At 35.4% G+C, this 22755-nt stretch overlaps 1 protein-coding gene across 1 annotated transcript in view; it reads left to right on the plus strand.

Annotated features, from left to right (window-relative positions):
- Sec10 (Exocyst complex component Sec10) overlaps positions 1-22755 on the plus strand; it is a 225602-nt gene that overhangs the window by 148553 nt on the left and 54294 nt on the right. Inside the window, exons 13-14 of the mRNA XM_090400320.1 lie at positions 511-597; positions 20880-20973. Of these exons, the coding sequence (XP_090256446.1) occupies positions 511-597; positions 20880-20973 (181 nt within the window). The remainder of the gene's footprint in view (positions 1-510; positions 598-20879; positions 20974-22755) is intronic.

Here is a 22755-nt window from a genome sequence, read left to right on the forward strand (position 1 = left end):
GTTTTTTTTTCTCACTAGAGGTCTTGCCAGTGAGTAGCATGTGATCAAATCATTGTTTCTGTAGCTTTCAGGTTGAAATGTAATGCAGCTTGTCTTGTATTTTATGTATGCTCCAGATGATGATCTTGGTATGAAGATTGAAACGTCGGGATAATAAAAAGAGTTAGTTATTCTAACATGGTTGTAGAATCCATTTCAAAAATGAATGCTGATCACCATGTAACACTAAAAGAAAGGTTCAATTTATTTCATAGCTCTTTAATTTAAATACTTTTGTTTCACATTTAAAATCATAATAATGAAATCTTAATATGTCAGAAAAACATAAGTTATATGCAAAAGTACCAAATATCGAGTATACTGACTAAATTTCTTATAACACAGGAGATGTGTTATCTTTTATTTATATTTCATTTTGAAAAACTAATGAAATTGCTCTGCCTTTTAATGTTTTTCATATGATTTACATATTTAGTTCTGGTTTTTTAATACAAATTTTCACCTCCTTAGATCCACTCCAGCACATGGAGATTGCTTGCAAAAGAAAAAACACATCATGGAACAATTGGAACTAAGATTACATAATGGTTTAGAGAGGTAATTTTTGTTCCTCATTTCCTTCAGTATAAAGAAATTCTTAACATTAAAAAAAAAAAAAAATATATATATATATATTTAAGTATTCAGAAATTAATAATGTTCCAAATCGAGAAAACAATGAAACATGTTCGATAATTAACAAACTATTTTTTTTTTACTGATTATCATAGAAAGTATAAATTTTAATCAGTATGAAGACCAATAATTGCAGTTAATCATGTAATGGAATTAATGATAAATATTGCCAGCTATTTTGGATTAAGTTCAGTAATTTTCCATTACTGAACTTAATCCAAACATTCTAGAGAAATATCACTTTGAAATTTAATCATAAATTTTTTTTATCAAGTTTGTGTTTTCTCATTTCATTTGTTTAATATTGTTCTGATCATTACATTTTGAGGAGTATATATGATATATTGCAGGTATGGTAGGACTTTATTTTTATCTTTTAGTATAAACAAAAAAAAAATTTTTTTTCCCTACTCAACAAAATTGTGGTATCTGTTTTCCTGTTTATTTTACTGTGCTGATTTTTTGCTGGTCTTTAAATTTTACAGTTTTCAAGAGTTGCTTAAGTGTCAGAGTTTGATAATTGGGAAGAGACCTACATATAAATTCCTTATGGAAAGTGCTCTTCTAATAATGAGGGCACTTTCCATTACAAGAAAAAAAATTATTAGTGATACATATGATGATTGCCACGTAAAGTTGAAATGTCATCAAATATTACAAGTTACATCATCTGAGGTATTTTCAAGCAATACATCAAGTAAAACACAGGTATCCCATCCTATCAAACAGTGTCAAATTTTATCCAGTTCTGAGAGTGAAGATGACAATAACAGCAGTTACTAATGGAAATATTGATACATAGAGGCTGTTAACTTTACATCATTTGCCTCAGCATCTCATAATGCAAAGCGTACTTCCTTTTGGATGTGGATATTGTACATTATGGAAAGGATTACTACTCCGACGAGTTTCGACCTTTATTGAGGTCTCATCAGTTGCAAAGATACTTCGTGCACAAACTTTGTTTGCTTACACTTAGATAAAGGAAGATAAAGGCGTTGGTATTGATTTGGACAGCGAATATCTTCTTTCATGCTTCTAACTCATTTCCTTACAGGTTCCACTTCTTTCAGCACATGTTAAGAGCTTGGAGAGAACAGATGTGAAGCAAATAACAGCGAGAATGAGAAAGTCATGGAATGATAGAAGGGAAGAGAATAGGAAACCAGGGGAAGAGAGGAAATAAGAGGAAAGTGATACAATGCAGGAGTCAGGGATGGAAGATGACAGGAAGGCAGGTAGGTCAGAAAGCAAGGAAAAATGTCAGTGGGGTGGGAGAGAGTGAGGATTGCAGGTGAGCAAGGAAGGAACAGAGCAGTAAGAGGTGTGATGTATAGAAATTCAATGATCTGTAGAGTGCAAAATAGAATGCCAGAGGAGTACATTGCATTGCATGGAACGATTAACAGTTTGACTATGGCAATTAATCGAAGTAAAATATGAGATGAATGTAAATGGTGGGTATGACTGACCTGAGAGACAGTGTGAATCAGGTGACGAGATCTGAGGTTAACGCTTGAGATTCTATGGTAGAAGACTGAGATAGAGAGAGAAGGTAGTGAGTTATACTGATGTACGATAATGCAGAGCTGAAGAGAAAGTTAATAATAAATGGCATGATGGCCAGAATGTGTCAAAAGAGAGGCTTGGATTATGTGGATTAATACTGACAATGCATTGATATTTCTTTATACTAATGCTAGGATCATCTCGAATAAAGTTCAATTGGTGGCACTGATAGCCTCAAATGGATATTGTGTTTATCCAACTCAGCCGTAACATCATTATAAAACATGAGCAAGTTGCTAAAACATGACCTTCCTTTAGTAAACCCATGCTGCTCCTTGCAGAGTATAGCTTGATTGTCTACCCATTTCTGATCCAAGTTCTTACCAACCTCTCTAAAATCTTCACTCCCACACCAGAGATACTAAAAGGTTGGTATTTAGAAACATCAGTTTTTGTACCACTCTTGTACAATGGAATTATCATACATTCCTTCCTTTCCTGTAGTATCATTCCTGAACTGAGACTCAAGTTATACATACAAGTTGAAAGTCTAGCCAATCCTGCTGAACATTCCTTTAGCAAATGTGCTGATATTCCATCTGTCTCTATTGACAAATTCTTATTCAGGTTATGCAATAACTCTTCAACCTCATTTTCGTGCACCTCTAACTCTTCTTCCAATGTAGCAGTAGCACTGTTCACCATGTTACATACACCTGGTTGATATATCTTAGCAAAGTGAGCACTCATTAATTGAACAGTCTCATCAGCTTCTTAACGAACAATCTCATCCCACTCTTATTCTCACAATATTCTTTCCAAATAATCATTTTCTTTTGTATCTCTTGCTTAATAAGGTTGCACATACATTTCACTCCCAACTTATTTATTCTTTGAACACTAGGGACACATTTAGATACTACCTCATTTAAACACTTTTTCGAAGATTCCCACGCATTGTTGACATTTTTCCCATTCAGTAACTGATACCATGGGATCAAAGATAGTATTCTCCTAAGTTGATCATAATTTCCAGCTTTTGAATTCAGCATGTAACCTGTTCTAATGGGAACATCAATATAATAGGATAATTCCTAAGAAAGCATGGCGTGATCACCGCCAACTGTTGGTAAAATAATCGGATTCTTAACAGAGACCCCTTCTGATGCTATGAACAAATCCAACACTATTTGACCTAGTTCCTTCTTTCTCATGCTGTTTGAGAAAGTCATCTTGCAACAATTCAATAATCTCCTCTTCTTTCTTATCATGAGATTTCTCTTCTACCCAATCAATGTTTGGATAATTAAAGTTATCCATAATGATCACTTGTTTAGTACTCATAAGGTTAAATTGATGATGCATTTCTTTGTCCCCTGTAACTGAGCCACCAGGTCTGTAGCAACACCCTACCACATATTTTATTTTGTTAGCCTCCACTTCATACCAGAAGATAGCCTCAAACTCACTGCTACATGGGACATTGTTATTATCATTGTTTTCTTGCATTTCTACCCTAACTGGATTTAATCTGTCTGATATCATTAGTAGTACTCCCCCCCCCCGCCTTTCCTATCTCTTTTGTCATTCCTAAAAATAGTATGCCCATTACACTCAATTCCAGTTACCTTATCTGATCCTGATAGCCAGATTTCACTAATGCTAGCAATCTTAGACACATCGTATTCAATAAAGCAATGAACTCAACCCCTTTGTTTCTGATGCTCCTGGCATTTATGTATACACATAATAAATTACTATCCAGCCTATTCTTATAATTCAATATGCAATCTATTTGGCCTTGTTGTAGAACTTTGTTTTCTTTCCCCAGATACTCAAAACGTCAAAATCCAAAGCATATTTTTCTACTCCATTTTTTTGCATGCTATAGCTGAAATTTCACACATTTTTTCCCATTTCTCTCTTGATGACTGGTTTCCCTGACTCTCTTCATTAGATCTTATACCAATAAGTAATTTTTTCAAGCTCCTGATGCCAAATGAATTTAAGTGCAGGCTATCCCTCTTATACAAGTATTTTCTGCCATCAAACACAGCATGGAATCATTAGCTATCATTAGCCTCCTCCTTTACTTGTACTTTACGTGTCTAAGTAGCAAACTTACAATTTTTACTCTTCACATTTTTTTCTTAGTTTTTCCAACAGACCTTTCATATCTTCTTTCGTAATATATTTTTCACTACTTAAATTATTAGTTCCTACCAGAACTACTTTTCTTTTCTGAAAAGTATTCTGATTATTTTGTATGCATTTTTGCTATAAATGTGTTCTTCCTAACCCAGAACTAAAACTTGGACTAATTATAATCCCAGCTGGAACAGATGCTTCCACCTCTTCTTGTGTGGACACCCGAATTCATTGCGCCTCTTATATCATGCATTTATCTGATCAAGACCTCAGTTATGGGTCACAGATCTATGCTTCTGCAAGCTATCTTGCAGAAGCATAGATCATAGAAGTTCGATCCAATCCATCATCATGATATCAGAATTTCAGCCAGAGCATTTTGAACATCACCTGTTCTTTGTCTTTACTTCAAAGCAAATATAGCTCTTTTGTCAGTTCAACTTCTACAGTTGCACTTATTATATATGGCCAAAATAATATCTCTGGGATATTATTTTGGAATAGTTGGCATTTAGAATATTTAGATATTTATAATAGATTGATATTAAGAATAATCCCAGGGAATTTTGCTGTCCGCCCAGGGAACCAGAGCAAACAGCAAAAAGTCAGCTACTGGAACAAATCTGAAAACAAACCCCAACTGAACATCACCAGAGTTAAAGATCGGTACTATCAACGTAAGAAGCCTGAATGGCAAAGAAATGGAGCTAGCTGAGGAATTAGATAAGTACCAGATCGACATAATAGGGGTGACTGAAACAAAAAAGACCAAAACTGGTGAGATCTTTCTGAGCAATAAATACAAAATGTTATATTCAGGCAATGACAATCAAGGAAAAGAAGGAGTAGCCATAGTATTCAACACAAAATACGAGGCTAATCTTCTTGAATGGCAGGCAGTCTCAAGTAGAGTAATGTGGACAAATATGAGAATGGGGAACTGGACAATGAGACTTATTTGTGCCTATGGTCCCACAGAAGGTTCTACTAAGGTAGAAGTGGAGGAATTTTTTGAGGCTTTAGAAAAAGCAACTGACACAATGAAAAAGGAAAAGTTGATCCTTGTTGGGGATTTAAATAGTAGAGTAGGAAATGATTGTGAGACATACAAAAATATTTTGGGAAAATTTGGAGAAAAGAGCAAAGCTAATAATAATGGCAAATATCTGTTGGATTTCTGCTCAGGACATGGACTGGTTATTACTAACACCATGTTCCAACATAAAAATGTGCACAAATTCACATGGAGAGAAGAGGCTAGGAATAAGAAAAGTCTCATTGACTATGTTATTGTTGATAGTGATGTTTTCTCCCTGGTGCAGGACACCAGAGTGTACAGAGGATTTGAAATTGGAAGTGATCACTATTTAGTCTTGAGCAGGATAAAATTGAATTTCATATTGAAAAGAATAACATGTAAGAAAGTTTTAAAGCGAATAAAAGTTGAGCAGCTCTCAGATGTGAACTGTAGACTAAAATACAGAAAGATTATTGAAAAGAAAATGAAAGAGTTTGAGAACAGGAATCAAACCTTGGAGATTCAGTGGCAAACTCTGAAGAAAACATTGATTGATTCTGCCAGAGAGGCATGTGGTGAGGTTGTGTGCAAGGATAAAAAAAAATCAGAACTCCCTGGTGGACACAGGAAGTTAAAGAGGCAGTGAAGGAAAAGAAGAAAGCATATCAAAAGTTCCTGGCAAATAAGTCAGCTTTTACTCTTACAGAATACAGAGACAAATGTAAGAAAGCTAAACAGTGTGTAAAACTAGCTAAACAAAAGTCATGGGAGGACTTTGGCAAGTATATAGAAAATAAATATCAAGAAGGTGGCAAAATATTCTGGAGGTTGTTGAAGAAGCTTAGGAAAGGAGGAAAGAGTGCTGTAAAAGGAATTAGAGATGATAAAGGTGACATGAAAACAGGAGAAAAAGATATCCTTGAAGTATGGAGTAATTACTTTGAAAAACTGCTAAATGAAACAAGCAGTGATGACAGCACAGTGATAAAAAAAACACTGACCAGGCATGCAGACAGGAATACATATCCATACTTGAAGTAGAAAAAGCCATCAAAGGCTTGAAATGTGAAAAGGCAGCAGGAGTAGATGATATTCGACCAGAAATGCTGAAGTATGGTGGTATAAGAGTCTTACAGTGGCTGCACTGCATAGTTCAGAAAGCCTGGACAGAGGGACGAATTCCCGATGATTGGAGTAGAGCTCTCATAGTACCCATATATAAAAAGGGAAATAAAACTGAATGTGAGAATTACAGAGGTATTTCCCTACTGAGTGTTCCTGGCAAGATCTATGCAAGTATACTTGAGAAACGGTTGAGAAGAATTGTGGAAGAAAAGCTTGGTGAAGAACAAGCTGGATTCAGCCAAACAGATGCTGTCAGGATCAGATCTTCACTTTACGACAAATAGTCGAGAAAGCATGGGAATATAACAGAGATCTGTATTTAAGTTTTGATGATTTGGAAAAGGCATATGACAAGGTGCCAAGAGATAAGCTATTCAATACGCTGCAGTTATATGGTCTCAATGGGGCATTATATCAAGCAATACTTAGTCTTTATTTGAGTTGTAAGTCAGCAGTTAGAATTGAAGGAAGTACAGGAAGATGGTTTAATGTTAAATCTGGTGTGAGACAAGGATGTACATTATCCCCTCTATTATTCATTATCTATATGGATCACATTATGAAAGAAAGTGGTATTAAACATGATATCAAAATTGGAGATGTTAATGTCAGCTCTTTGCTTTATGCGGATGATGTTATACTTCTAAATAAATCTGCTACAAGTCTGCAAGATTCTCTGACTAAATTGAATAGCTGTTGTAATAGATATGGTATGAAGGTCAGCAATAAAAAGACAAAGACAATGAAAATAGTCAGAATCATTGAAAATGTCAACTGTGTTGTGAATGGAGAACCTGTGGAACAAGTAAAACATTTCAGCTACTTAGGCTCAATTTTTGGTGAAGATGGTAAATTCAATATAAAAATAGACAACAGAATCAGTAAAGCTGGTATGGTGGGAAGTCAATTAAATAAATTCATATAGAATAAGAGAGAAATTAGTCGGAACACTAAATTAGCTGTATACAAGACAGTGTTCAGACCAGTTTTAACTTATGGATCTGAGAGCTGGGTCAGAAGTAAAACACTTGACCAAAGACTAGAGACCGCAGATATGAGAGTTCTGAGAAAGATTATAGGCATGAACAGATGGCATCGATGGCAATATCATATGAAAAACAAGGATATTAGGAAAGAACTCTACATTGTCAACATCCAGGAATGCGTTAGCAGAGCTAATCTCAGGTGGAATGGTCACTTAAACAGAATGGGCGAGGAAAGATTAGCAAAACAAGTGTTCTCTGCCAGATTGGCAGCAAAACGACCCAGAGAAAGACCAAGATATAGGTGGATTGATACGGTACAAAGTGCCTTAGACGATAGAAATATAAGATCTGATAATGTTGGAGTCTTGACAAGTAACAGACTGATTTGGAGGAAAATTGTAGATCGGAAGTTAGTAATGATGTAATTTTTTCATGTAGTACTGTCATATCCTGTACACCCCTTGAGGGTACATGGCAGGAATTTGATGATGATGATGATATTTAGAATAGATGGCAATATTCCTCCCATCTAGCCAGTTATTCTTTGTCCATGAAAATTTGTACAATACCTGTCAGACTGCCATATACATCCTTTTGGTTTTTGAATGAAAACATGACTACTAGCCAAAACTGCACCGAAGCCACCAAGTACACTTCCACCATGGCAGCTCGTTTCATCATGCAACTTCTTGCATAGATTAGTGAAACATTGCATCCCTCCCATCCTCTCTCTACCAACATCTCTTTTAATGCACAGAACAGTATGCTCTGATTTTGCAGAATACTCTGATTTTATCTGATTCTGAACATCTATATATTCTGGTTCTGGGATTTGTATACACAGCATAATATCTAATGAGATCTCATCAGAATGTACTAACTGTGCTGATTTGAGAAGCTCTTCAGGCACTTAGAAATCTGGCATACAACAGCATCTCATGCTCTACTGGATCCAGAATTTATTCTATCAGATAAGAAGGTCCCATATGGACATTCACCTTATATGTTGGATTGCAGGTCACATTGCGATTGACAGCTCATCTCAGTTATCTAGCGTTGATCCTTAAGCGTTGCCATTTGGTTTTCTTCTAATAACAAAATTGGAAGTTTGGTGATGATTCATATGGCATAGCATTCCTTCTTCCATTTATTGTTGCAAAAGTTTCTTGAATTGTTTTTGCAATATTGAGAGGTTGCCTTTATTTTTGATTATTACTGAATGCTCAAGTTTATGTTGACACACAGAAATTCCAGGACTCAGGTGAGTACTGCTGACAGTACAACTTACTTTATGTAGGCATTGTTGTATTGCTTCCTTATTGATTTAATCTGTCAAGCATCACCATTATATCATAATAGCATTGCTCAACATGCAGATCCAGATTGCATACAGATCTAGAACAGATTGTATATAGGGCTCTCACTGTGGGAAGACACAACAGTTTTTTGCTATACAGGTATCTCTCAATTAACGCAGTTAATTAATCCCTCAATTACCGTGTATATCAAAATAGCGTTAATCAAATCTAATAATCTAATAAAAATTAGATCGGTTACTGTATTAATAATTCGTTTTATGTGGTACTCTTTTAGGAAAGATAAAAAATGAATGCAAAGTAAATGTTTAATAAATGCTTATACCTACATTATTTACTGCAATTTTTTTATCAAAAGAAGTTATCAAGAGTCGTTTGAGCAGTTTTAGTTTTTTTTTTCTTATTGCATAAATTCTATGATAACAAGCAAAATGACTCTCTATACTTCGGCAAACAAACAATAAAACATAAAGAAAAAAACACTGCAAATATGATACATGATGGTACAAATTAAGTGGATATTGAATCCGACATTATTTCAAAGCCAAATAGAGAAACTATTAGATTTTCATGCAGAATATATAGAAACTAAAAGTTTCGGCGGATGCAAGCATAAATAACCTTACGGGCAACTCGTAGTAAAGGTGAAGTAAGCTCCAGATCACTTTCCTTATTATTTTCCATAAATGTAAAGCATTTCTCCTAGAGGATATGTATGATGAATAAGTCTTTGGCTCTCTATTGTAATATGTGATGGTTTATTTATTTTCAGATACAATCTAAAAAATATTGAACAAAGAATTAAAAAAAAAACAACAACTAAATCATACTATACTGACATCGGAGGTTGCAGTATCTCTCAGATACAGTTTACTATCAAATATCACAAAACTTTACATAACATGTGTTAAACCAAACCGACAGCAAAAAACAGTGCGGAATATCACTTGTAACATGTGAATGCACAGCTACTCATAACCTCCAAGCTATACACTGAATTGTGTAAGAATATTTATGTTAAACATTTTGCTTGTATCTGTCAGATCAGCTGCAAGCTCCTAAGGGTTAAAGGCGTGTTAATTAAACCGCAATTATTTTCGCCGTAATAATCAAATCCGCGCTAAGCAAGGGATACCTGTGTGTGTGTGTGTGTGTGTGTGTGTGTGTGTGTGTGTGTGTGTGTGTGTGTGTGTGTGAGAGAGAGATCTTAGATTTGCCTGTTTTGCTGGAGGAAGGAGCCTCCATAGCTCAGTCAGTGTGGATTGATGTATCAATGATGTACTTTGTTTAGAAAGAACTGAATTCAAATCCCATCTGGGATTTGGAGGTGGCAGAGTTCCCCTTCTAGAGCTTTCCCTTTCTGGATGGGTTTTCCATCCAAAACAAGCATACTGGCCAGAAAAAACGTACAATTAACAGACATATTTACTCTGGCATCACAACCTTAGTTGCTTTGGCAGTAATTCCAAAACAACAGTAGGAGGAAAAAAGTGTGTGTGTGTGTGAGAGAGGGAGAGAGAGAGAAACCTATGCTGCTGCATCATATCAGAGGGTAACTCATTTTCATTTGATTTGAAAATGCCTATATAAAGAATTCTTTTGCCATGATGAGCTAGCCTTTTACGATTTTATGTATTGTGTATATGTGTATTATGTATTTCTGTGATTTTTGAAATGAGTGATATCACAACACAGAGTATGCATCACATTTTTTTAAACTCATTAAAACCACTTTAGAAATCTTCGAAATGTTTCAAACAGCCGTCATTAGAAAAAAATCTATTTGATAGGAAGGTCTGATTAATCATCAGTAACTATTGTTTTCTTTGACAGCAAAGTAATTTAAGAATTCATTCCTGCAAGCTATGCTGTTAACCATCATAATACTCCTCTCTTTTTTTATATATGTTGACTCCCATATACAAAAAATATTAAATTTACTATACATTAAGTCTCATGGGTGGGCTAAGGGTTAGATAATCCATTTCTCCTGCTTTAGACTGAACATGACATTTTTTTCTAACCACTTCAGGTGGGTTCATACTAGACAATGAAAATATAATACTTTTATAAAGATCTATGACACAGTGGTATTTGAACCCATAGCCTGCTAATTGGAGAGTAGAGCTGTTGTTTTGCAATGGTTTTTTTTTTTTTTTTTTTTTTTTGCCCCAAAAAGCAGCTTTTGATTCTGTATATGCCCTGTTTTTCAGACCTAGTTTCCTGATTTTTTATTTTGAAAGATGAATTTACATCTTTATGGATGGAGATCCAGAACAGATTGCAAACAATATTGAACATGACTTCTGAGAGGACTACTAACAGTTATTTTTATTATTACAGGCAGTTGTTACTATAGCCAACTCCTAGGGACCACAATAAATGTTTGCTTTAATGCAGTGGTTCTTAACCTGGGGTGTGTGCACCCCTAGAGGTGCAAGAGAAGTCTAAATTTTGACCCAGATTCGATGAATGACAGCTGTTTAATAAAAGACAATCTTATTGAAATACGAGCCAATGCACATATTCATGTGGAAGTTGAAAAACTGGACTTAGAGCAATTCTGGTGTACACAGTTAGAACCTTATTCACAGCTGGCAAAAGCAGCATTGCAGACACTTACCATTTGCTACCACCTACCTGTGCGAAATGGGATTTTCATCACTTTTGCATATAAAAACAAAAGCCAGAAATCGCTTAAATGTAAGTGGTGACTTATGCATAGCTCTTTCAAAAAAGTAGCCTCACTTCAAAAGTATTATTATGAATAAACAACAACAACATTGCCATTAAAAATTGAGATATTGTTTTGTACGTATATGTAAATGTATGTATTTATTTTTCAATAAATAAATTATCTTGCAATAGATGTAATTTCCTAAATAAAGAAATAGAAACACATTTTTCAAGGGGGTACAAGAACTTATTTTTAGATTCAAGGAGGTGCCGATCACTAAAAAGGTTGAGACCCACTGCTTTGATGGATAGTTTGTTATAACAATTAGCCTGTAGTAATCTGAGACTTGGTCATGATGTTTCAGTCATTTGTTATTGTAGTATTTGCTTCAGAGAGAGAGATCTACATAATTATCATGTGCACATGAAGTCCACCATTCACTGTCAAAGCACTTAGAGCCACTTCTGGCAATCATTTTACTTACTGACCACTCTGCAACCAAAATATAGTCATTATGCCCTTGCTCTTTCATACCTTCAAGTGACTGGCAACTTGAGTTTTAAGCCTTTCTTCGACCGATTCCTAAGTTAGTCAGTCTTTGGTACGGGCAAGCGGGTTTTTTCCCTCCTAGAAACTCGGGTTTTTTATTCCATGAACTCCAGAAAATCGACCATAGTACCCACATTATTTCAGACAGTAACATATCTTGTTAGGGTTAGGTACCAAGAGATGGTAGCACTTGTTTGCCAGCTTCTTCATCAGTGGCTGCTATTATTAGTCATAGACATGGGCCAGCTATCTCTGATTGGCTACTAGTGGAGATTGAATTGCCCACTCAGTCTCCAAAAGCTAGATAGGGTATAAAGGCCTCGCCTACTCCTTATAAGGGAATAAAAGGCATTAGCTGATTTATTTTTTTATTTAAAAAAAATTTCTTTTGTATCGATCCTCTGTTGTTCTATTAGTGACAGCTGTTTCTATCATATCCACTCTTTTCATTCTATCAACTAAACTTGTCACTCATTTCTGGATCCTCTCCACCCACACTCCATTTCCAAGAAACCCAGCCAATCAAATCTCTGCATAGTAGTCAAGAACATACCATATTAATCTTATAAAGAGGAACAACCTCTATTTGTAATTCTTTGTGTTCAACATTCACATGATCATTTGAGTTATTTTGTCCTCTTTAGCAATACATCTGAACTTCAACCCCTTGCCTACTATCACCCCACATTCCTAGATTCATAAATTTCTTGCAGTCCAGTTTGTCCACATAACACAGTTTGTGATCTTTTCATTCCAGTGTGCATTATGCTTAGCCACAGACAGCCATCACACAATGTTAGTCTATTTAAATTATCCTTCAGAATCTGACATTGTGATTATAGTAGCAAACAAATTAATCCGAACACTCACATTTTAAAGAAAAATTTTAATTTTGCAAGAAAATAAGCACAAAAATTAAGTTCTAACTTCACCTAATAATTTATTTGCTGCTATGTTCCTAATAAGTTCATTAATTTACTTAGGCATGGACTCCACAAACGTAGAACACATTTTTCTTATTTCTGCATCTCTCATCTTTTATAATCGATTGTATTAAGTTATCCTTTGTATCACAATTTAATTTTCCAAGTATCTTTTTCACTGTGGCCCATAAATTTTCTATTGGGTTAATGGCAGGAGAGTTACCTGGCCACTGAAGCAGTTAGGTGTTGTGATTTTTAAGGAATCCTTTCACTTTTTTTTTTCTTTCTTTGAAGTGTGGAATGGAGTGAGATCCTGTTCGAAGATTAGTTCTTTCTCTTTCTGGAACTCTGGGACCACTCTTTTGAAAAACGTATTGGTCACTTCTCATCATTCCATCAACAGGCACAAGTGATCCTGGACTATCATGTGTAAAACAACCCCAAAACATTTTTTTAGCTGGATGTTTAGGAGCTTGTTGAAGGTGGGCAGGAGAAGTCTTCTCAGCTGCTGATTTGCAAACAAAGGGTACTCACTCTCCTTGGACAAAGAAATGTTCTCATCTAAGAATATGATATTCTTCCACTTCTCAAAAGTCCAATATTTGCACACTTTTGCTCACTGGAGCCTTATTTTCTGCCTAGCCTTTGTCAGCAGTTCTTTCTTTTTTGGTCTGCTTCCAACAATCTTCGATGGACTGTCATGTCAGAAACATTAATCCCACTAGCTGCCAAGTCTCTAAGTCTAAAGTCTACACATATAATTATGGCAGGATAGCATTCATTAGAGAAAATGGTATAAGAACAACTGCTGCAGAGGATATAGTTGAAATATTTAATGAGCAGTTCATAAAGGTTTTTCATTCTTGTGAATGTGATATCATGGAGAGTTTAAGAGCGGTGGATGATGATGAGGAGAGACTTGATGGTGAGCGAGCAAGGGTTATATATGAGGAATTGAGCAGACTTGATGATATATCACAATGTATTTTGAAGTAATGTGCCAGGGAGTTGACATCTGCCTTGGCATATTTGTTTAATATGAGTCTTACATCAGATCAATTTCCAAAGGAGTGGAAGGAAAGCAAGATTGTACAACGTCATTAGGGAGGTGGCAGAACTGAAGCATTGAACTATAGGCCAATCTGTGTCGGATATTGTGGTTAAAGTGTTGGAGAGGCTAGACAGAACCAGCATCCAAAATAGGGTTGACAACAGTGGTATTATGTTTGATGGACCACACAGATTTGCTAAAGGAAGGTCATGTTGTAATAATCTACTTACTTATTACAATAAGGCGACAAGGGAGATGGACATGCAGTGGTTTACTTAGATTTTGCAAAGGCATTTGATAGATTACCACATGTGTTGATAGTCAAACAAGAGAGGATGGAGTTGGATATTAGACTAGTGCATTGGATTGGAAATTGACTATCTGATAGATGTCAATAAGTTGTTTGGTTGGGGATATCTCAGAAGAGGAAAGTAATAGTGTGCCTCAGGGTTCTCTGTTTTTAGGGCTCATGCTGTTTAGCCTGTATTGGACATGATTTGAATGGAGATATTCAGTTGTTTGCAGATAATGCAAAGTTGGGAAGTATTACGAGGAGTACTTCTTGAATAGACATCAAGTTGACACAATTCCTCATATGCCAGCAAAGGTTGCTCGATTGGTAGCGCCTCTGCTACTAATGGCTCGCAAAAAGTTAAGCAAGTTTGAACGTGGTTAGTAGTTGGAAGGAATTTAATTGTTCGATGCTGTTGGCACACTCTCCGTCAATGAACCTTTGGACTCCCTGGAGGTGTCATATAATAATAACCTTTTGCTTGCTCACCATCAGTGGTCTCCTCCCCCCTCCATTCCCACTGCTCTCAAATTCTGCATTATGTTACAATCACAAGGATAGAATACTTTAATGAACTGCCATATCCTCCTCAGTGTTTTTTCCTGTTATCACTGACCAACATCATCCTTCCATAATCATTTTTCCTTTTACTTTTACCACATATAAAAAAAAAATCCTTAGGATTTCTTTTAGCATCATTTGCTAACTGCTGCTCATACTGCACTTTCACTACCCATACAAAAGAAGTCACCTTCCTTGCTTGCGCTTTGTATACTTCTCAGGTAACTGATTATCTCCATCCAATCATTACTGCCTCAACAATGCTTTTTTCTTCCAGATTACATGCTTCACCTCTTTGGTCATCCATTTTACACCTACCTTATTTAATCTCCTGACCTTTGGAATACACTTGGTTATTGCTTCTGCCAGATAATTCCTGAGTAGAGACCAAGCAGCATTGATTTCCTTCCCATGCAATTCCTCATTCCATTATATTGCTGCAAGCTGCCTCCTGAGATTGCCATAATCACCTGCCTTATAGTGCACATATAACTCTTTCTCACAAAAGTCCTGTATGGCAGACCACACAAGTGATCACTTCATGGTCACTTTCACCAACTGGAGGATGATGTGACATTTCATTTACACCAATGTCTTCTGATGAGATAATCAAATCCAAACCCTTGATCCACATGTGGCCTCTGTTGCACACTGCTTTTATTTATTTTTATGTTGCACCCATATACGAGGGGTTGGCTGGTCAACCTATAGTACTTTATTCTTGAGAGACACTTGTGACATAATTAGGAATTATAGACACATTAACACAAGAATATTTTAATATTTGCCAAATATTTCAGTCTGAAACTAACAGACTTATCTTCAGTGGCGACATAGGAACAGTTTTTACCAAGGTGGAATACCAACAATTGATCATTCAAAAATAGAACAAGCCTTGTGATGTTACATTGCTAAGCATTAAAGAGAGGAAAAAATTTCATCAGAGTGCTAAATTATAGGTATTAATTCACAATTTCATATAATAATCTTAATTTTTTACATAACATTAGACTAATGTAGGAATTAAGTCTCAATTAAAAAAATATATATATTTTTTAATGTGTTATCCGGATTAAACTTTCCCATATTTTTGATAAGCATATACAGTCATTTTGATTCAAGTTAGGGAGTTGAAGTAAGGCCTCAGCACTCTCTTTCAATAGGCGTTCAAATTTATAGTGACATCTGTGTAGAAGGCGAGTCTTGGACCAGAGGATGTTGTGGCTAGTCTCTACCCCGTGCCGAGCCAATCCAGACTTATCGGATTTGTTGTGCAGAATGTATGATTGATGTTCTTGAATTCTTTTTTCTATAGAGTGTCCTGTTTGTCCAAAGTAAGGCAGAGTGCAGTTACAAAGAACTTGATACACACCAGGCAAAGACATAGTTGAGCGTTTATCTTTAGAAGAGGAGAAATAGGTGGATATTTTGTTAATAGATATATAAGTGGTTTTAAATCATATTTCTTCAGAATTCTTGAAATTGGTTCTGAAATCCCGGAAATTTTTGGAAATGGAACTCTACGTATTGATTCTTTGTTTTTCTGGATTGGATTGTAGGAATGGAACAGATGTTGTGTACTTTTTTCGGAGAAGCCATTTAATTTCGTGTAATGTTTGATAGTTGAAAGTTCTTTCTGTAATTCACGAGTAGTTGAACAATTAGTTCTAGCTCATCGGATTAAACATTTTATGATTCCTGTTTTTTGATAAGGATGATGAGCAGATTGTTTGAGAATATAACGTCCAGTGAAAGTGAGTTTTCTGTAAACTGTTGTTGTTAGAATACCTGAAGGTGAACGGATGAGGAGGATGTCTAAAAAGGATAACTTGTTGTCTTTTTCAATCTCCATGGTAAACTTAATACGAGGATGTAAGGAATTGATTCTGGCTAAAAAGGAAGGTAAGGAATCTGTTATGAGGCAAAACTGAAAAGATGTCATCTATATATCTCACCCAAAAGGATGGTTTGTTTCTAGACAAATCAAGCCTTTCCAAATTCCAGATAATTGGGTCGTCAATGTGTCTGGTCGCCCTTTAATGAAACACTCATCCTCTCGAAAGGACATGATTTTGTTATAGTCCCTAAAAAGATTCCGTTATCTAGATTTCCTGGTTAACATCAAACGGGATCTTAGTCATCTTTCCAGTGAAAAGGCTAATTCTCTCCGCCTAGAAGTCGCTTCTACACTACTCAAAGCCAAGCTCCCTCCTTCCAATATTTTTCCTTCTGAAAAGAAAGTACCACATTCCTTAAGAAGCAACAGTCACCTTGTTATCACTAAAGCAGACAAAGTAAAACCGACAGTAATTATGGATTTTTCAAACTATAGAAGAAAAATCTCTCTTTTACTTCTAGATCGCTCAACATACCAAGAACTTGATCACGATCCCACCAACAGCAACTGAAGAAATTAAATTCCCCTCTAGATGATGTGATAAGTTTGGATGCAGACATGATAGAAAGGTTAAAAACACATTTTGCAAGACCTCCTAAATTTTATGGTCTACCTAAAATCCACAAGACAGATATTCCTCTTCGTCCTATAGTGGACTGTATTGATTCACCTACTTATCGCATAGCCAAATATTTAGCGAAATTATTGAAATCACATACAGGCAAATCACGCTCTTTTTTGAAAAACTCTTTGGATTTCCTAAATAAATTAAAAAATATCTCATTATAACCTACTGATCTTATGGTGAGCTTCGATGTAGAATCTATATACTAATATACCTCTCAAAGAGACTTTATAATTACTTGCTGACATCTTCCCACAAGATATTATAAAGTTATTTGATATTGTGATGCACTCTGGATATTTCTTGTGTCAAAAGAAATTCTACAACCAAGTAGAAGGAACAGCCATGGGAAGTCCAATTTCACCTGCTCTAGCCAACTTTTATTTGGAACATCTAGAAGATGTCCTGTTTTCATCTATATTCCCTCAACCATCCTTTTGGGGAGATATATAGACTACATCTTTTCAGTTTGGCCTCATAACAGAGATTCCTTACCTTCCTTTTTAGCCAGAATCAATTCCTTACATCCTCGTATTAAGTTTACCATGGAGATTGAAAAAGACAACAAGTTATCCTTTTTAGACATCCTCCTCATCCGTTCACCTTCAGGTATTCTAACAACAACAACAGTTTACAGAAAACTCACTTTCACTGGACGTCAAACAATCTGCTCATCATCCTTATCAAAAAACAGGAATCATAAAATGTTTAATCCGACGAGCTAGAACTAATTGTTCAACTACAACTAATTACAGAAAGAACTTTCAACTATCAAACATCACACGAAATTAAATGGCTTCTCCGAAAAAAGTACACAACATCTGTTCCATTCCTACAATCCAATCCAGAAAAACAAAGAATCAATACGTAGAGTTCCATTTCCATAAATTTCCGGGATTTCAGAACCAATTTCAAGAATTCTGAAGAAATATGATTTAAAACCACTTATATATCTATTAACAAAATATCCACCTATTTCTCCTCTTCTAAAGATAAACGCTCAACTATGTCTTTGCCTGGTGTGTATCAAGTTCTTTGTAACTGCACTCTGCCTTACTTTGGACAAACAGGATACTCTATAGAAAAAAGAATTCAAGAACATCAATCATACATTCTGCACAACAAATCTGATGAGTCTGGATTGGCTCGGCACAGGGTAGAGACTAGCCACAACATCCTCTGGTCCAAGACTCGCCTTCTACACAGATGTCACTATAAATTTGAACGCCTATTGAAAGAGAGTGCTGAGGCCTTACTTCAACTCCCTAACTTGAATCAAAATGACTGTATATGCTTATCAAAAATATGGGAAAGTTTAATCCGGATAACACATTAAAAAATATATATATTTTTTTAATTGAGACTTAATTCCTACATTAGTCTAATGTTATGTAAAAATTAAGATTATTATATGAAATTGTGAATTAATACCTATAATTTAACACTGATGAAATCTTTTCCTCTCTTTAATGCTTAGCAATGTAACATCACGTGGCTCATTCTACTTTTGAATGATCGTTTGTTGGTATTCCACCTTGGTAAAAACTGTTCCTATGTAGCCACTGAAGATAGTCTGTTAGTTTCAGATTGAAATATTTGGCAATTATTAAAATATTCTTGTGTTAAAGTGTCTATAAATACTAACTATAGTACTTTGGTACCGTATATGGGTAGTGGTGGGAAAGGTGAAACTTGTTGACATTCGATTTATAAACCTCTATATTGTATTCCTTGAGAAATACATTAGGGGGATGACTGTTCCACAGTACAGCAGTAGCAGGGATGAAGGAGGAGGAAAAGCAACTTGTTCTGTTGGTTTCAAGGTGTACTGTGAAAGGATTGGGTGGCAGCTATATGTGTTTCACTGGGCTTAATACAGAATGCAGAAATTATTGATGCTGTTTCAGATTAACATTTTCCATGGAAATATTTATAGAATATACAAATTGCAGAGACTGAACATCTATATGAAAGTGAGGGAATGAGTTGGTAAGAGATGGGTCATTTATCAGTCTAATTTTATTCTTCTTAACAGTCTCATCACATCCCTCTTTACATTCTTCTTGTTACATTCTTCTCATTCGTTCTGACTACAACTACCATCTCTTTTGCTCATGTACTCCTTTTATCCACTGCTTTAACCACCCTGCTCATTCTGCCTCCCGAAAAAACTGACCTTGTGCACCTGTTCATTCATCCCACCTCTTATCATTGAATCTCCATACATTGCTATTCCCGAATCAGTCGATATTTCTTTCAAATCTTTAATCCCAATCTTTCTCACATTCCCATGCAAATTTGTTATTCTTCTCAGTTCATTCCTCACTACTTTGAGACTTCTCACTCACTCCTACCTTGCACATCTGCTATATTACTGCATACCACTGCTAACTCATTGCCAGCTCTCATACCACTAATCCGCATCATCTCTGCACAGTCTTACCAATCAACATCATCAACTTATCGCCACTTTTGTCTACTATTGTACCATTGCTGCCTAAGCACTTAGCTGTACTGTCAACTCCACTTTCTCTTGAAGCTGCATTCATGATCTTTTGTCTGCTACCACTTATGTTCAGTAACATCTCATAATCCATAAGTTGCTGCACTTCTTACACACCCAAACTTTCCACATAAATATCTTCAATCTCTCCCCAAGCATACATACTGCATTCACTGAATTATAACTACACGAAACACCACCCACTGATCACAACTATCATACAACAATATTTAAGAAACTGTCACTAATACCACACACGGTTTCAAAATTTAAACTTATCCTATCACAGGAATATTGACAAAAACAGCTTTCCCTTCACCACCTAATGGCCAAATTTCCTTTAAACTTCCCTTAAAATAATTTGAGAAATCGTCTGCATGCAGACGATTTCTCAAATGCCATCCAGAGGCATGCAGCTAGGTTCATATATGATCTCTCTCTCTCTTACAGATTCACTTCAATCTCTATCTCCCAGGCTAGGTGCAGTGTTTCGGCACTGTGTCTATTCTACAGGTGCTTCCATGGTCACTGCTCCAGTGAATTTGTGACCATCATTCCTCCATTTTTTTGTTGCACCTGTTAATAAAAGAGCTGCAGCTGTCCAGAATCCCCTTTACTGTGCAACAACTGTAAACACACTGAACTCATTTCTATTTATCCTCTTTTATTCCCTTAACTTCTGTCCTCTGGAACAGCCTTCCTCATGAAGTATTCCCAAAGAACTACAACCTGCAACTTTCCAAAAAAACATCAATAAACTTCTATCTCAGTCCTCATCTGCACCCCACAGAGAGCACTGATATGTCTATAGCTCCCTCAACCTCTTGATCTATATATATATATATATATATATATATATATATATATATATATATATAAATCATTCGTATCTGTAGACATTTATGGATAGGACTGACACACAAATTTTTTTTTTTTTTTCAAAAGAAGTGATAAATAATCTATTAGTGTACTCTTAATCATGTATAATCATGTATAATCATAGTCATTTATTTTCATTATCTAGGACAATAACATCTATTATTGGGTGGCTTAAAGTTTTACTTTCCAAACAGAAAAAGACGGACTTTAAACTTGATGCTGATAAAGCTGTAACAGATGTAAGTGTGTGTGTTATTGTTGCCTTGCAGATTCATAATTCCTTTCTCTTGTGCCTTTTTTTGTAATGTGAGAATTATATAAAAAAATATGTCCCTGAAAGTTCTTTTAAGGGAAACATATGCAGTGCAGTTACTAATCACACCAATACTAATAACTAATGCAAAAAAAATTGCATGGGCAGAATTTTCAGCCAAGCCAATGCTAAAAAGAATACATGCCCTACATTAGAATAATAATTTAAAATTAAATGGTACAAAAAATAAATAACATCTGGTTATTTTAACAAACTCTCAAAGCTCTAGTACCTCCTCTTTATACATCTGAGTTTCCTTACCTTATCTAGTGAAGTAGTACCATTGTGGTCAGTATTGCATACACCACATTGATAGCTTATTAAGCTTAATACATTGATAAATGTATTAAGGCTTAATTGCTGCAAGGAACTCATGTTGAAAGTTTGGAGGCTTAATGGAGTAAAACAACAATGAGAAAAGATTAAAAACACTGTAATTCTTCCAGTGTTTTGTCTCAGTCACCATGACATCTTCAGGAAATGCAATATAAAACTTGTAATAATGCACACATTGGCAACAGAAAACCAATTGAAACCCATGAAAGAAAGACTAGACCTATAATAACTAGGTTGGTGCCCTCTGTAGGCACCTGTGGTAAGCCCAAATTGTAAATGGGAATCTTCAAGGATTAATCTTTCCTATATTTTGAAAAGTTTTATTCATCGATATTTATTTAAACTGATTGATTAGCCTAATCTGAATAAATATTGATGCATAAAACTTGCCAAAATCAGCCTAAACTGATTTATATATATAAATCAGTTTAGGCTGATTTTGGCAAGATATATATATATATATATATGGGATAGATAGATATATATATATCGGTGGTGTTGCTTGCCCATTTCAGTTGAGTGTGCTGTCGTGGCTTATGCAATCTACGCTACAAAATTCACTTCAGTTTGACCGTATGATTGCATTTTTATTGATGTATGAAAGTTTTAAGAGTGTATAGCACATCACCGTGTATCTTAATTGGTCTAATGCAATTAATTGTAGGATAACTTTGATTACTTTAATTTATCAATTAATTATAACCAAATCTGCATAGAGTGGGAGACAATATGTTTGTTTTAAGATACCATATATTAGAAAACAATAATGAAGGAGAATGCTATATTTGGTTGGCATATTTGAATTACTCAATGGTATAAAATGTGGAAGAGGATGACGAGGCTTACCTCCTTAGACTATGATACTGTTTCCCTGTTGTAAATATGAGTAAAAAAAGTTATAAAATTGAATTTCAAATTGAAAAGAACAACATGTAAGAAAGTTTTAAAGCGAATTAAAGTTGAGCAGATGTCAACTGTAGACCAAAATACACAAACATGATTGAAGAAAAAATGAAAGAGTTTGGGAACAGGAACCAAACCTTGGAGATTCAGCTGCAAGCCCTGAAGAAAACTGATTGATTCAGCCAGAGAGGCATGTCATGAGGTTGTTTGTAAGGATAGAAAAATCAGAACTCCATGGTGGACACAGGAAGTTAAAGAGGCAGTGAAAGAAAAGAAGAAAGAAAACATATCCAAAGTTCCTGGCAAATAAGACAGCTTGTGCTCTTAGAGAATACAGAGACAAATGTAAGAAAGGCTAAACACTGTGCAATAAAACTAACTAAACAAAAGTCATGGGAGGACTTTGGCAAGAACATAGAAAATAAATATCAAGAAGTGGCAAGATATTCTGGAGGTTGTTGAAGAAGCT

Source organism: Typopeltis vanoorti, chromosome 11, assembly GCF_054136105.1.
Source record: "Typopeltis vanoorti isolate ZY-2024b chromosome 11, IOZ_Tvanoo_1.0, whole genome shotgun sequence".
NCBI classification, from domain to species: Eukaryota; Metazoa; Arthropoda; class Arachnida; order Uropygi; family Thelyphonidae; genus Typopeltis; species Typopeltis vanoorti.